The sequence below is a fragment of the Leucoraja erinacea genome, chromosome 10 (genome assembly GCF_028641065.1).
Source record: "Leucoraja erinacea ecotype New England chromosome 10, Leri_hhj_1, whole genome shotgun sequence".
Lineage (NCBI taxonomy): Eukaryota > Metazoa > Chordata > Chondrichthyes > Rajiformes > Rajidae > Leucoraja > Leucoraja erinaceus.
The window spans coordinates 6,625,192-6,641,356 of record NC_073386.1 but is presented as its reverse complement, the minus strand read 5'-3'; the positions used below and the strand labels follow the sequence as shown (position 1 = coordinate 6,641,356).

Here is a 16,165-nt window from a genome sequence, read left to right as displayed (position 1 = left end):
TTGAGGGAGGTGACACTATTGATGGTGGAGTTTATAAAGTCCAGAACAGAGGATGTATAGGAATCAATGTCCGTGTGAGAGTCAAGGGTGGCCTGGGCTGCAAACGCCTTCCAGTCAGTGTTTCCAAAACACTGCTGAAGTGTGAAGTCCGCTTCCTCTGACCAGACTTTAACTGTCCTTACAGTTGGTTTAACCCGTCTGATGAGTGGGGAGTACTTAGGGAGCAGGAACAATGAGACGTGATCAGACTGACCAAGGGGGGGGGAGGGGGATGGCTTTGTAAGCTTCAGCCATATTGGTGTAGACTTTGTCCAGTGTCTTGTCTACTCTAGTGGGGAAGGATACATGTTGGTGGAATTTGGGGAGTACAGTCTTCAGGTTGGAGTGATTGAAGTCACCCGCAACAATGAAGGCTGCCTCGGGGTTGTGCGTCTGTTGTTTGCTAATGGCAGTATGCAGCTCTTTCATTGCAAGCTTGGCATTAGCATCAGGAGGGATATAGGCTGCAGTCACAACAGTGGAGGTGAACTCTCTGGGCAGATAGAACGGTCTGCATCTAACCAAGAGGAATTCAAGGTTAGCTGAGCAGTGACTCTCGATGATGGTGGAGTCCGTGCACCATGCTTTGTTTACATAAATGCACAGACCCCCCCCCCTCCTGGTCTTACCAGAGTCTGATGTCCTGTCCGCTCGGAGTAAATGACGCCCCGATAGCTGGATGGCGCTGTCAGGAACGTCAGTGTTGAGCCAAGTTTCAGTGAAGATCAAGATGTTGCAGTCCTTGATCCGGTTGTGGGAGGTGATCCTTAGCCGGAGTTCATCCATTTTGTTTGCCAGTGAGCGCACGTTGGCGAGGAAAAGGCTAGGAATCGCTGCCCTGTGTGGGGCTAGCTCTAACCTGGCCTTTAACCCACCTCTGCGTCCCCGGCGGTGTTTTCGTACCCGTCGCCGTCTGTTGGTGCTTCTGGTGGGCCGAGCTGGCTTGGTGCGCGCTGGTGTTCTGCCGCTCCGTACCCGTCTTTACTCCTTCAGCCCCGCGGCTCTGCTGATGGTCTCCAGCCCCGGGGCTTACCTGGCGTTCTCCAGCTCCACGGGTCGGGTGGCGGTCTCCAGCTCCACCAGCTCCACTCCACGGGTCGGGTGGTGGTCTCCAGCTCCACGGGTCGGGTGGTGGTCTCCAGCTCCACGGGTCGGGTGGTGGTCTCCAGCTCCACGGGTCGGGTGGTGGTCTCCAGCTCCACGGGTCGGGTGGTGGTCTCCAGCTCCACGGGTCGGGTGGTGGTCTCCAGCTCCACGGGTCGGGTGGTGGTCTCCAGCTCCACGGGTCGGGTGGTGGTCTCCACGGGTCGGGTGGTGGTCTCCAGCTCCACGGGTCGGGTGGTGGTCTCCAGCTCCACGGGTCGGGTGGTGGTCTCCAGCTCCGCGGCGTTCTCCAGCTCCACGGGTCGGGTGTCGTTCTCCAGCTCCGGGACTCACCTGGCGTTCTCCAGCTCCGCGGGACGGTTGGGCTCCGGGGATCGGGTGAGTACCGGGAGTCGGGTCAGGGCCGGGGATCCGGTGAGGACCGGGGGTCGGGTCAGGGCCGGGGATCCGGTGAGGACCGGGGGTCGGGTCAGGGCCGGGGATCCGGTGAGGGCCGGGATCCGGTGAGGGCCGGGGGTCGGGTCAGGGCCGGGGATCCGGTGAGGGCCAGGGCCGGGGATCCGGTGAGGGCCGGGAGTCGGGCCAGGGCCGGGGGTCGGGTCAGGGCCGGGGATCGGGTGAGGACCGGGGGTCGGGCGGGAACCGGGGGTCGGGCGAGAACCGGGAGTCGGGCGTGGGCCGGGGGTCGGGTCAGGGCCGGGGATCGGGCGAGAACCGAGAGTCGAGCGAGGGCCGGGGGTTGGGTCAGGGCCGGGGATCGGGCGAGAACCGGGGGTCGAGCGAGGACCGGGGATCCGGTGAGGACCGGGAGTCGGGCGAGGGCCGAGGGTCGGGTCAGGGCCGGGGATCCGGTGAGGACCGGGAGTCGGGCGAGGGCCGAGGGTCGGTTGGGCTCCGCGGGTCGGATGGCGGTCTCCAACCCCGCGACTCACCTGGCGGTCTCCAGTCGGGTGTTCTGTTGCTCTGATGAGCTCAGACGGAAGAGGGAAATTGTCCAGAAAGTTGTTGCAGCCGCAGGAACCGAAGTCCAGAAGTTCCTGTCGGCTGTACGAGATGAGTACAAGGCTGCTCCGAGTGAGCTCTGCCTGACCGCTCGGTCTCGTGTCGGTGGTGAGAAACATAGGAAATTCTTAAAGGATTGGGCAGGCTAGATGCAGGAAAAATAGACCCCATGTTGGGGGAGTCCGGAGCCAGGGGTCACGATTTAAGAATAAGGCCATTTAGGACTGAGATGAGGAAAAACTTTTTCACCCAGATAGTTGTGAATCTGTGGAATTCTCTGCCACAGAAGGCAGTGGAGGCCAATTCACTGGGATCAAGTCAAGTTTATTCGTCACTTACACATACGAGAAGTGCAGTGAAATGAAAAGTGGCAATGCTCGCGGACTTTGTGCAAAAAGACAAACAAACAAACAACCAAACAAACTACAAACAGAATGTAACAGAATCACATAGAGTTAAGGGAGTTAAGGGCCTGTCCCACTTGGCGATTGTTTTTGGCGACTGCCGGCATCATTGACTGATGTATCAGGTCACCGTAAAATTGGCGACGTGAGGCGGCATGATGACGTGTCGACGTGCGGTGTGTTTTCAAGTGTCTCAACGTTTTTTTTGTCGCCGCTGGATTTTGAAATGTTCAAAATCTTTTGGCGACACTGATATGACGCCGGCAGTCGCCGAAAAAAATCGGCAAGTGGGACAGGCCCTTTAGATAAAGATCTTCGGGCTAAAGGAATCAAGGGATATGGGGAGAAAAGCAGGAAAGGAGCCATGATCATGTTGAATGGCGGTGCTGACTCGAAATGCCGAATGGCCTACTCCTGCACCTATTGTCTATGTTTCTATGTACCAGTCAGATTTGAAACGTTTCCTTCCACTCTTGTGAATGGTGCATTAAAGTAAGAGGTGTTTTGTTACGAGTGGAAAATTGGATTGGTCCCACGGTACACCCTGATCTGCTGTTTAGACTCAACAAACTGAGGGCCCGGCTCGGGATAAATGGGCCCACAGTTCTGGTTTGAACGTCATCCAAAGGTACACGCTGCTGACATGTTGGCAGCGGCCGACTGCCTGCGTCTCTGCTTTTGCCATTTGGATGGAGCGGGAGTTCTCGTTGGGGGGCTGTTGCCAAGTGCAGAGGGACGTTAACACTTTGAAACCTCCAGGCTGCCACACTTCTGTGAGAGGAGCGATAGCAGAGGAGAGAGTGCAGTTCTAAAAGGGATTCAGCGATATCTGAGACGGAGGAGAGAGAGAGAGAGAGAGAAAGAGAGAGAGCTTGTGCATGCTCGGTCCGAAGAAGGGTCTGGAGCTGTTTTATTTTGTTTCCGTGCCTATCTGAGTAAAATGAAAATGGACACTAAAATGCTGGAGTAACTCAGCGGGACACCTTTTCACACAGAGAGTGGTAAATCTCTGGAACTCTCTGCCACAGAAGGTAGTTGAGGCCAGTTCATTGGCTACATTTAAGAGGGAGTTAGATGTGGCCCTTGTGGCTAAAGGGATCAGGGAGTATGGAGAGAAGGCAGGTACGGGATACTGAGTTGGATGATCAGCCATGATCATATTGAATGGTGGCGCAGGCCCGAAGGGCCGAATGGCCTACTCCTGTACCTATTGTCTATGTTTCTATGTTGTCTGTCCATCCCATCCCTCCACAGATGCTGCCCAGCCCTGCTGAGGTATGACAGGCAGCATCTCTGGGTGACGTTTCGGGTCGAGACCCTTCTTCAGACTGAACCCGAAACGTCGCCTGAAATGACACCAGTTCCCTTTCTCCTTTTCTCTGTCCCTGCCAAAATCCTCCAGCATTTTTGTGTCTATCTTCGGTGTAAACCAGCATCTGCAGTTCCTTCCTGCACATGCGCATGGGTTGAGAAAGCTTCTGGGACCCCGGGCTTTATGAACAGAAGCACTAAAGATTAAGACGTTGTATCCAGTTCTGGGATCCAGTGGGAAAGATTTTTTTTTTTTTGAAAGAGCTTGAGAGGGGGTGCAAAGTGAATTATGGGTCAATTCCACCAATTAGGAATTTTAATTGTTTGTTTAGAATCAGGGAGCTGGCTTTTCCAATGGAATTCCATGGAATTGCGAAAGGCTTTGGCTGAAGTATTTAAAATAATGAACAACGTAAGTAAAGGGAATTCATTTTTTAAATTTCAAAATGGACTTTATTCAGGTCATAAATATATACAATACATGAACCGTGTAAAAAATTAATCCAACATTTTCGGAGGCTATACAAACATTCAATACTGTTTACATACATTGCTCAAATTTCACAAATTTATTCCCCACCCTTGCCACTGGCATGGAATCCCTTCCCTTATTTTGAGGGGAGTCTCCACCACACCATGCCCCCCCCCCCCCCCCCCCCCCCCCCCCCCCCCAGTTTCCAGCAGTGAAAGGACCCTAGACTGTGGTCCTCCCCCACCGAGCCTTGGCGTTGGCTGCACCGAGATCCAGTGCGTCCCTGAGACTGTTCCCAGGGACGCATTCAGAGACGGACATCGAGTGCTGCTGGAAGGTCATCGACTCTTTGGTCTGCCCGAGCGTTGTTGACCACCCAGCGGAGCGAGTTGTCCGTCAGGGAATGTTGCCGACTGGCCCGCTCGAGACTGCAGGGGTACGTGCTAAAGGGGAATCATTGCCATGGACGAATGGGTCGGAAACAAGGGAATGGGAAATGAAGCAGAGTGGGCGGGAACTAGTTGACATGTAATGGAGGAGAAACCAGGAAACGGGGAATGCAGGAGGGGGACAGGAAATAGAGGAAGGAGATTGGAGGAGAGTTCAGGGACTTGGATAGAGTGGATGTGGAGAGGATGTTTCCACTAGTGGGAGAGTCTAAGACTAGAGGTCACAGCCACAGAATGAAAGTATGTATATTTATATATTTATATTTATTTCGAGCATGTAAAACATGTTGTGGTGCTTCTTTTAGGAAGAAGACGAGGAGGAATTTCTTTGGTCAAAGGTGGTTTAATCTGTGGAATTCTTTGCCACAGAAGGTGGTGGAGGCCAAGTCAGTGGATATTTTTAAGGCAGAGATAGATAGATTCTTGATTAGTACGGGTGTCAGAGATTATGGGGAGAAGGCAGGAGAGAGGGGGTTAGGAGGGAGAGATAGATCAGCCAGGATTGAGTGGCGGAATAAACTGGATGGGCCGAATGGCCTAATCCTGCTCCTATCACTTATGATCGTATGACTAGAAATGAAAGAGGGTTTGGGATGCAGGGGATGAGAGATTCGATGGCTAGGACTCAGGGAATGAAGAAGGGGGGAGGGGAACTGAAACAAGCGGACAGGAAATAGAGGAAGAGGGGACCAGGGGACCCGAAATAGAGAGGTTAGGAGCTAGGCAGTAGAGGATGGAGGAGCTAAGGATTGGGGAATGGAAAGGGAGGTTGGGAACTAACGGACTGGGAATGGAGGAGGAATCAGTAACGAGGGGACAGGAAATGTCAGAGAGGTTGGGAACCACGGAACAGGAAATGGAGGATAGGAGGGAAACCACGGAACAGGAAATGGAAGAGAGGAGGGGCTCTAGGGGAAAGGGAATGAAGGTGATTGGTAAAAGAAGTAAAACTAACATGAGGATAAACTATTTTCGAGCAAGAGTGGTTAGGGTCTGGAATGCATTACCAGGAATAGTGGCGGCTGATTCAATTATAACCTTTGTCGCGGAAGTGGGTAAATATCCCAAAGGAAAGAATGTGCAGGGCAGCCGAGAGAGAGAGAGAGCCTTGGAAGGCCAAAAGAAACTTATCTCTCCACTGCAGGTGGGACTCCATTCCACCTCCTCCATTCCACCGAGCAGCATTGGACGTGTTCCCACCCGATCCTGAGCCAGTCCAGAAGGAGACAACAATGCTCCCGCCCACACGGACCCCGGAATATCCTTGCCAGGTCTGTGGTGGCGGACAAGCTTGGCAGCCCCTCACTCGGGCTGGTGGTTGGGTGACCTCCAACCGAGGGGGCAGGCATGATGTTTGCACCTCCCGATGCTTGCCATGTTTGACACGTTGGCATGGTGTGTGGATTTTGGATGATGACAGGCTCCTGCTCATTCATGAAGCTTCCCGCCACCTCTTGAGACTGAGATGAGGAAAAACCTTTTCACCCAGAGAGTTGTGAATCTGTGCCACAGAAGGCAGTGGAGGTCTCCAAATTTGAGGAAGGACAGTCTTGCTATTGAGTGAGTGCAGCGTAGGTTCACAAGGTTAATTCCCAGGATGGCGGGACTGTCATATGTTGATAGAGTGGAGCGGCTGGGCTTATACACTCTGGAACTTAGAAGGATGAAAGGAAATCTTATTGAAACAGAGAAGATTATTAAGGAATTGGACACGCTAGAGGCAGGAAACATGTTCCCGACGTTGGGGGAATCCAGAACCAGGGGCCGCAGTTTAAGAATTAGGGGTAGGCCATTTAGAACAGAGATGAGGGAAAACGTTTTCACAAAGAGAGTTGTGAATCTGTGGAATCCGCTGCCTCAGAAGGCAGTGGAGGCCAATTCTCTGAATGCTTTCAAAAGAGAGTTAGTTAGAGCTCTTAAAGATAGTGGTAAGGGGATATGGTGAGAAGGCAGGAACGGGGTACTGATTGGGGATGATCAGCCAGGATCATATTGAATGGTGGTGCTGGCTCGAAGGGCTGAATGGCCTACTACTGCTATTTTTCTATGTTTCTAAAAGGAGGTTATTCTTGGTTGAAACAAAGAACTGCAGATGCTGGTTTATACCAAAGATAGAGACAAAGTGCTGGAGCAACTCAACAGGCCAGGCACCAGCCACAGAGAAAAAGGACAGGCGACCGTTCAGGTCGGGATCCTTCTTCAGGCTACTGGTACATGACCAATCTTCTTTTCTAGTTCAACACTGCTGGGTGTTGGAGCTCTCCTGAGTCACTCAGTCTATGGTTCCACTGCCTTTTGTGGGATACTGTCACAAAGATGGTTTTGAGTTCTAAAATGTTCAAGAAGGAACGGCAGATGCTGGAAAATCGAAGGTAGACATGCTCCAGCAGATTTGAGTTCTAAACAAGGCGCTAATGTTGAGCTTGTCTCAGTAACAAAAATATTGATTTCTTCTAATTCTTTACACAACTCTCTTTCCAGATGTAGATCTCTCCAAAATTGAAGGGGATGAGCCTTACGATAACAAATTTGTGAAGTGGATGATTAAAAATAAGGTAATTCACCTTGGTTTGTGGAGAATGAGGTGAAATGTCATTTCTATATTGGCTATTGCTTGTTATGGCTGTGGTTCTCAACTACGGGATTGTCAATGACAACATTGAACAATCAATAATAAGTTCAAGTTCAAGTTACATTTATTGTCACATGCACCCTTTTTGGTACAGTGAGATTTGAGTTACCATACAGCCATACGAATAAAAAGAACACAATACTCGATAACATGAACATCCCCCACACAGCGGAATCAACGTTTCCCACAGTGAGGGAAGGCAATAAAGTTCAGTAAGCTACCTAATTGTTAGTAATTGCGTCCAGTTTTGGTTTCTATCTGAGGAAGGACATTTTGCCATAGAGGGAGTACAGAGAAGGTTCACCAGACTGATCCCTGGGATGGCAGGACTTTCATATGAAGAAAGACTGGATAGACTCGGCTTGTACACGCAGCAATTGAGAAGATTGAGGTGGGATCTTATAGAACCTTACAACATTCTTAAGGGGTTGGACAGGCTAGATGCAGGAAGATTGTTCCTGATGTTGGGGAAGTCCAGAACAAAGGGTCACAGTTTAAGGATAAGGGGGAAATCTTTTAGGACTGAGATGAGAAAACATTTTTTACACAGAGAGTGGTGAATCTCTGGAATTCTCTGCCACAGAATGTAGTTGAGGCCAGTTCATTGGCTATATTTAAGAGGGAATTAGATGTGGCCCTTGTGGCTAAAGGGATCAGGGGGTATGGAGAGAAGGCAGGCACAGGATACTGAGTTGGATGATCAGCCATGATCACATTGAATGGCGTTGCAGGCTTGAAGGGCCGAATGGCCTACTCCTGCACCTATTTTCTATGTTTTTATGTTTCTAATATAGTCAGTTACCAACCATGCCATATTTTTGCGATGAAACGTTAATCCAAGAACCTGCCAACATCTCTCGTGGAAAAAAAAAAGTTCTAAGACAAAACATGTTTTCCTGATATCCTGGCAAATGTTTCTTCTCTAATAACACCGTGAAGATAGAATATCCGGCCTTGTGCCATTGCTGTTGGCTGGATTCTGCGGCGATGATTAGACTAGACTAGGCTAGAGATAAGGCCCTTTGGCCCACCGAGTCCGTGCCAACCAGCAATCACCCCGTACACTAGCACCATCCTACACACTAGGGCCAATTTACAATTCTTACCGAAGCCGAGTAATTTACGAATCTGTACGCCTTTGGAGTGTGGAGGGAAACCGGAGTACACGGAGAAAGCCCATGCAGTCACGGGTAGAACGTGCAAACTCCGTACAGACAGCACCCATAGTCGGGTCACTGGCTCTGTAAGCCAGCAACTCGACCGCTGCGCCACCGTGCTAGCCCGAGGTGATGAGTACATTACAGGAACTTTTATTGTCAGCAAACCACTTTGCGGTGTCCTCGGGGCAAGTAGGCATAAATTTTAAAATTGCTTTCTAATCCCATCTTAACTTTTGAAAATTGAGGTATGAACTGGGATATAAAGATCAGGCGAACATATAGACCTTAATTGGAGACGCAAGGAACTGCAGATGCTGGAAAAAATAAGTCTGAATGACACACACACAGTGCTGGAGAAACTCAACGGATCAGGCAGCATCTATGGAGAAACTGGACATCGAAGTGTCTGAAGAATTACACAAGTTGCTGGAGTAACTCAGCGGGACAGGCAGCAGCTCTGGAGAGAAGGAATGGGTGACGTTTCGGGTGGAGACCCTTCTTCACATTGATGTCAGGGGAGTGGGCGGGACAGAGATACAATGTAGTCGGAGACAGTAAGTGGTCGGAAAACTGGGAAGGGGGAGGGGATGGAGAGCGAGGGAAAGCAAGGGGAGCCTGAGGAATGGTACCAACCCGAAACATCACTTGACCTTGCCCTCCATAGATGCTGCCTGACCCACTGACTTACACGCCTAGTCACTCCAGCAATTTGTGTTTTGACCTTGGGCGGTGGGTATGTGAATCATAGAAACAGGAGTACAGGATCCACGATCCTTGCAGACATGTAGCTTGTTTACAGATATTTCTTTGATTGCTACTTCATTGATTCACTGGAATTTAGAAGGATGAGAGGGAATCTTATAGAAACATACAATTCTTAAGGGATTGGACAGGTTAGATGCAGGAAAAATGTTCCCGACGTTGGGGGAGTCCACAACCAGGGGTCACGGTTTAAGAATAAGGGGGTAGGCCATTTAGGACTGAGATGAGGAAAAACCTTTTCACCCAGAGAGTTGTGAATCTGTGGAAATCTCTGCCACAGAAGACAGTTGGGGCCAATTCACTGGATGTTTTCAAGAGAGAGTTGGATATAGCTCTTAGGGCTAACAGAATCAAAGGATATGGGGAGAAAGCAGGAACGGGGTACTGATTCTGGATGATCAACCATGATCATATTGAATGGCGTTGCTGGCCAGAAGGGCCGAATGGCCTTATCCTGTATCTATTTTCTATGTTTCTGTTTTTTTATGCTATATAAACATCTATCAATTTAAGATTTTAAAATGTCAACTGATCGACAAACCTCTGGGGAGAGAGTGCTGGATAATTCTGACCGTTTGTGTGAAAATAAACTGCTCTCTGCTTCCTGTTCCCTGCTGAGTGTCTGAGCTCACATTGTAAGAGGGTTTTGCTGGCCAAGAAGAAACACTTCCCCTGTAAGTTTCATTTCAAACCCTTCATTGTTTTAAACACCGGGATGAATAATGTGCTTCAAGACCTTCCAAACACAACAAAGTAACACAAACTAAGTTTAGTAAGCTGTTGGCTTTATTTGATTCCTATACACTGAACTCTCTCAGTTGCCTGGATTTATGTGTGTTTATGCCTCTGGAAGTCTCATGCCACTGGCACAAATTACTAATATCAAGACTTCAACTTCATACAACATAAAACAGGAACTGGCCCTTCAGCCCACAATGTCCGTACTGAACACGAGGCCAAGTTCAAACTAATATCCTGTTCCGGCACATTTGTGGCACATTTCAGCCAGCCATTTTCAAGCGACTAGGACACAGAGTGCTGGAGTAACTCCGCGGGCCAGGCAGCATCTCCGGAGAACATGGAAAGGTGACGTTTCAGGCCGGGCCCCTTTTTCAGACTGGACGTGTAGGTGGCGTTTTGCCATTTTGATTCTGCAGTTCCTTGTTACTACATTTTTGACAACCAGCGTCTGTAGATTCTTGTTTCTACATTTTGACTTCTCCAGAGACCTGGCCTGGCCTGCTGAGTTACTCCAGCATGTTGTGTCCTCTTGTGTAAACCAGCATCTGCAGTTCCTTGTTTCTGCCAAGATACCGGGATCAAATACCAAAATGCCTGGTTCAGACACTTGGCGAACCTTGCCTTTGATGAGTGAATGGTTATGTTTTTGGACAGCTCTTGCTTGTGCTTGAATCCCCGGTATAGATGATTTCCTTCATTGATCTACTCATGGACCTGGCCATGAAAGAAACTGGAATAGATTAATTCTGCTTCAAAATGATCTAATAATCCTAAAACATCATCTTCATCGTTGAAAACATCAGCGGGCACAATGCTATTGTACGACAATGATCGCAACTTCTACTGAAGTGTGGATGGTCGTTGGCTCGCTAGGAGCTCACCATAGAAACATAGATAGAAACATAGAAAATAGGTGCAGGTGGAGGCCATTTGGCCCTTCGACCGCCATTCATTGTGATCATGGCTGATCGTCCCCTATCAATAACCCGTGCCTGCCTTCTCCCCATATCCCTTGACTCCACTAGCCCCTTGACTTCATCTGCCCTTTGACAGGTCTTGTTTTTGGTCCTGCTGGGGGTCCGCAGCCCCCTCCTCACCTGGCAAACCAGGTGGGGGAGACGGTTTAGTTGCTGAACATCTGACCATGGAGCAGGTAGCATGGGATTACATGATACCCGTGGCGGGGGGAACCCCCCCCCCCCCCCCCCCCCCGACCTGACCTGTCGAACACACAACATAACATAGAACACCACAATACGCAAACCGCCCTGCCAGGTTAAACTGGTCTCCTCTCCCGACAAGTGATCCATATCCTTCCATTCCCTGCATATCTATGTGTCCATCTAAAAGCTCATTAAGTGCCACTATCGTATCTGCCTCCACCACCACCCCTGGTAGCACCATCCAGGCATCCACTAGTCTGTGTAAATAAACATTTTGCCCGGCACATCTCCTTCAAACTTTGTCTCTCTCGTCATGAAGCGACATCGTCCAGTCAACTGATTTCCAGTTGAGTCACTCAATCCCACTGTGTTTACAAACTCTTATGGAATTCCACACAAGGATTGGTCATAAGGAATAGAAACATAGAAAATCGGTGCAAGAGTAGGCCATTTGGCTCTTTGAGCCAGCATCGCCATTCAATATGATTATCCAGAATCACTACGCTGTTCCTGCTTTCTCCCCATATCCCTTGATTCTGTTAACCCGAAGAGCTATATCTAACTCTCTCTTGAATACTATTGAATAGGAGCAGAATTAGGCCATTCGGCCCGTCAGGTTTACTCCGCCATTCATTCTTGGCTGATCCATCTCTCCGTCCCAATTCCATTCTCCTGCCTCCTCCCCATAACCTCTGACACCCGTACTTATCAAAATGGCATTTAGGGGCATTGTCCCCCAGTTACTTTGAACTATTCCTTCCTCCGATGTCGACCAATCTGGCCAATATTCGGCACGGCAGCTGGTGATTGCTAGATTTCAGTTTACCAGCTGGAAGATTAACGATAAGGAGGTTTGGGAAGAAAGTGTTTTCGTAAACCTGAAAGAAGCAAAGTATTTTTTTTGGGGGGGGAGGCATCCCAGAAGTACGGGGGAACCAGAGTACAGTGACATTTACTCATAACTCTTTATAAGTGAGAACTGGAATTCGGCATGAGTATACTGGCTATGTCACTTGCTGTTCATACTGAGATCTAGATAAGAATTTACATCCCACCAGCTGGGAAACAAAAATTTAGTTCATTAGATAATCTAGAATTAAAAAGTAGCTTTTGAGAAGAAGTTTACATAGAAACATAGAAATAGGTGCACTGCCATTCAATATGATCATGGCTGATCATCAAACTCAGTATCCTGTACCTGCCTTCTCTCCATATCCCCTGAGCCCTTTAGCCACAAGGACCACATCTAACTCCCTCTTAAATATAGCCAATGAACTGGCCTCAACTACTTTCTGTGGCAGAGAATTCCACAGATTCTCCAATCTCTGTGTGAAAAAAAATTTCTCATCTCGGTCCTAAAAGACTTCCCCCTTATCCTTAAACTGTGACCCCTTGTTCTGGACTCCCCCAACATCGGGAACAATCTTCCTGCATCTAGCCTGTCCAACCCCTTAAGATTTTGTAAGTTTCTATAAGATCCCCCCTCAATCTTCTAAATTCTAGCGAGTACAAGCCGAGTCTATCCAGTCTTTCTTCATATGCAAGTCCTGACATCCCAGGTTACCAGCATGCTGCTTGGATTAAATGGTATTAGACACGAGGAGCGGTTGGACATACATGGATTGGTTTTCTTTGGAATTTCCTGAGGTTGAAGGAAGAACTGATGGAAGTCTATAAAATTACCAGAGGCATCGATAGGGAGATGAGAAAGCGTAGCTTTGAGGTGAGAGGGGCAAAGTAATGGAGATATGTGAGGGAAGTTATTTTTCCACAGAGAGCGGCGGGTGCCTGCAATGCCCTGCCAGGGGCGGTGGTGGATGCAGATACGATTGTGGCTTTTAACCGGCGTTTAAGCAGGCTCATGGATATGTAGAGAAAGGAAGAACAATGGTCCATGTGCAAACGGAGGAGATTAGTTTATCTTGCCATCATGTTCGGCACACACATTGTGGGCCAATGGGCCTTGTTCCTATTCCGTACTGTTCTATGTTTTGTTTCGAGATACAGCGTAGACACAAGGCTTTTGGTCCCACTGAGTCCACTCCGATCACTAATTACCCGTCCAGGGCTGCGTGGTGGAGCAGCGGTAGAGATGCTGCCTTACAGCGCCAGAGACCCGGGTTTTGATCCTGACTACAGGTGCTATTCTGTACGGAGTTTGCATGGGATCTCCGTGACCTGCATTGGTTTTCTCCAGGAGCTCCGTTCCGGTGTCCTCCCACACTCCCAAGACGTACAGGGTTGTAGGTTAATTTGCTTGGGAATATAAGGGCAAATTCTTTTTTTTCTCTTCCCCCATTATGTACTATATTTACATATTCACATACTCTGTTGTGCTGCAGCAAGTAAGAATTTCATTGTCCCATCCGGGACATGTGACAATAAAACACTCTTGACTCTTCTCTCTTGACTAGGTTGTGCCGAGTGTGTAGGATGGTGTAAGTGTGTGGGGATCACTGGTCGGCGCGGACTCGATGGGCCGAAGGGCCTGTTTCCACTCTGCATCTCTAAACTAAACATTGGTTCTATGTTATCCCACTTTTGCATCCATTCCCCGTATACTCAGAACAGTTTAGAGAGGCCAATTAACCTGCAATCCCACTCATCTTCGAATGTGGGAGGAATCCCGAGCACCGGGAGGAAACCCACGAGGTCACGGGGAGACACGCAAACTCCACACAGATCGCACCCGAGATTAGGATCGAATCCGGGTCTCTGACGCTGTGCGGCAGAAGCTCTATCCGCTGCGCCACTGTGCCGCACATCTTCGTAAAGCTAACATTAATAATGGCCAAGGCAATACTGCCAAATTGCTGTAAAGACAAGTTCTTTAGTGAAAGTAATCCCTACCCTCATCATCCCTGTGCAATGACCAACATGTGACTCTGGATTCACAAGATTATAGTTGGCTCAGTGGCATTCAAATTATTTTCATGCTTCTCAGTTGAAGAGCAAGTGGGGATTCCTGTCAAACCTGCTCTGGCCAAAATGGTGTCCAAATCCCAGGGACAAATATCATATAATAAATAAGAGTAAGTGATCGGAGGTAGGCTGGTGGAGTTGAGGCCATCAGTCGGAGAGTGGGCCGACCGGCTGAGGAACGAGGTGTGCAGAAAGTGAAGAGAGCTGGCGAAAGCTCAAAACCCTGGACAGGGTAAGTTGATGGGGAAAGGATTCTTGGCAAGTTAATGTGGGAGACACAAGTGGATGAATGAACAGCATTCTTGTCTGCATGGTGTTTGGATTCCTGCACCACTGTGTTAAGACTGAAATTCATTTTGATGCTGCCACGGTGGGTGTCCATTATAAAATGTTTACAATAATGAGCCATATTTGTACATGTATCGTGAGCTTGCAGTAACTCCAGTGACGGATGGAGTTCACCTTGTCTACATTATAGTTGGCCATTTAGGGCTGATGGCAGAAACCGCAACGAGGACTTGAGTGTTTTTTTTTTCAAAACTTTTTTTTTTTTCAGGATAATTTTAAACTAAGAGCCTCTGTTGTAGTTTCCACATGTCTGGCTACTGAGTAACAAGTCAGAGGTCTGGCTTTATTGCACAGGAGACTATACTGTAAGTAAAGGGAAGATAGATATAAAATGCTGGAGTAACTCAGCGGGACAGGCAGCGTCTCTGGAGAGAAGGAATGGGTGATATTTCGGGTCGAGACCCTTCTTCAGACTGGTTGGGGATAAGGGAAACGAGAGATATAGATGGTGATGTGGATGGATAAAGAACAATGAATGAAAGATATGCAAAAATGTAACGATGATAAAGGGAACAGGCCATTGTTAGTTTTTAAGAAGGAACTGCAGATGCTGGAGAATCGAAGGTTACACAAAAAAGCTGGAGAAACTCAGCGGGTGCAGCAGCATCTATAGATGCTGCTGCACCCACTGAGTTTCTCCAGCTTTTTTGTGTAACAGGCCATTGTTAGTTGTTTGTTGGGTGAAAATGAGAAGCTGGTGTGACTTGAGTGGAGAAGGGATAGAGAGAGAGGGAATGCCGGGGTTCCTGAAGTGAGAGAAATCAATATTCATACCACTGGGTTGTAAATGTGAAATGCTGTTCCTCCAATTTGCGTTAAGCCCCACTCTGACAATGGAGGAGACCGAGGACAGAAAGGTCTGTGTAGGAATGGGAAGGAGAATTAAAGTGTCCAGCAACCGGGAGATCAGGTTGGTTCAGGCTGGCTGAGCGAAGGTGTTCCCCAAAACGATCGCCCTGTCTGCGTTTGGTCTCGCCGATGTATAAGAGTCCACATCTTGAACAACGGATACAGTAGATGAGGTTGGAGGAGGTGCAAGTGAACCTCTGCCTAACCTGAAAGGGAGACTGGAATATGCTATGCGGCCCTGACAGGCAGTCTATAATTCACGATTTACCACCTTTCTTATCACTATCTCACATTGTCCCCGTATCTCTCAGTATCCTAGATCTAGCGATCTAATGGAACACACTTGAAGAAATGGGAGATTTTTTTCAACCCAGGCACAGTGGCGCAGTGGTAAAGTTGCTGTCTTACAGCGCCAGAGACCTGGGTTCGGTCCTGACTACCGGGGTGCTGCCTGTACAGAGTTTGTACGTTCGCCCTGTGACTGCGTGGGTTTTCTCTGGGTGCTCCGGTTTCCTCCCACATTCCAAAGCCGCGCAGGTTTGTAGGTTAATTGGCTTGTGTAAATTGTAAATTGCCCCTAGTGTGCGAGTCAGAGCTAGTGTGCGGGGGTGATCGTTGGCCAGCACGGATTCGGTAGGCCGAAGGACCTGTTTCCACATTGTGTCTCTAAAGTAAACAAGACTAAGATGATCAGGCGAACCTGCTTCTCACATGAGCAGCTGCTGCCCCCAGCTTTGAGATGGCCAGGCATGGGTTTCATAATTTTCAGCAAGACTAAAATAGTCCCAGGCAACAAACTGTTGAATC

At 48.8% G+C, this 16,165-nt stretch overlaps 1 protein-coding gene across 7 annotated transcripts in view; it reads left to right on the top strand.

Moving 5' to 3' along the window:
• LOC129700731 (kynurenine--oxoglutarate transaminase 3-like) overlaps positions 1–16,165 on the top strand; it is a 93,873-nt gene that overhangs the window by 72,436 nt on the left and 5,272 nt on the right. For all 7 annotated transcript variants that reach the window (XM_055641360.1, XM_055641359.1, XM_055641362.1 and 4 more), the window contains one exon: positions 7,263–7,336. In XM_055641360.1, the coding sequence (XP_055497335.1) occupies positions 7,263–7,336 (74 nt within the window). The remainder of the gene's footprint in view (positions 1–7,262; positions 7,337–16,165) is intronic.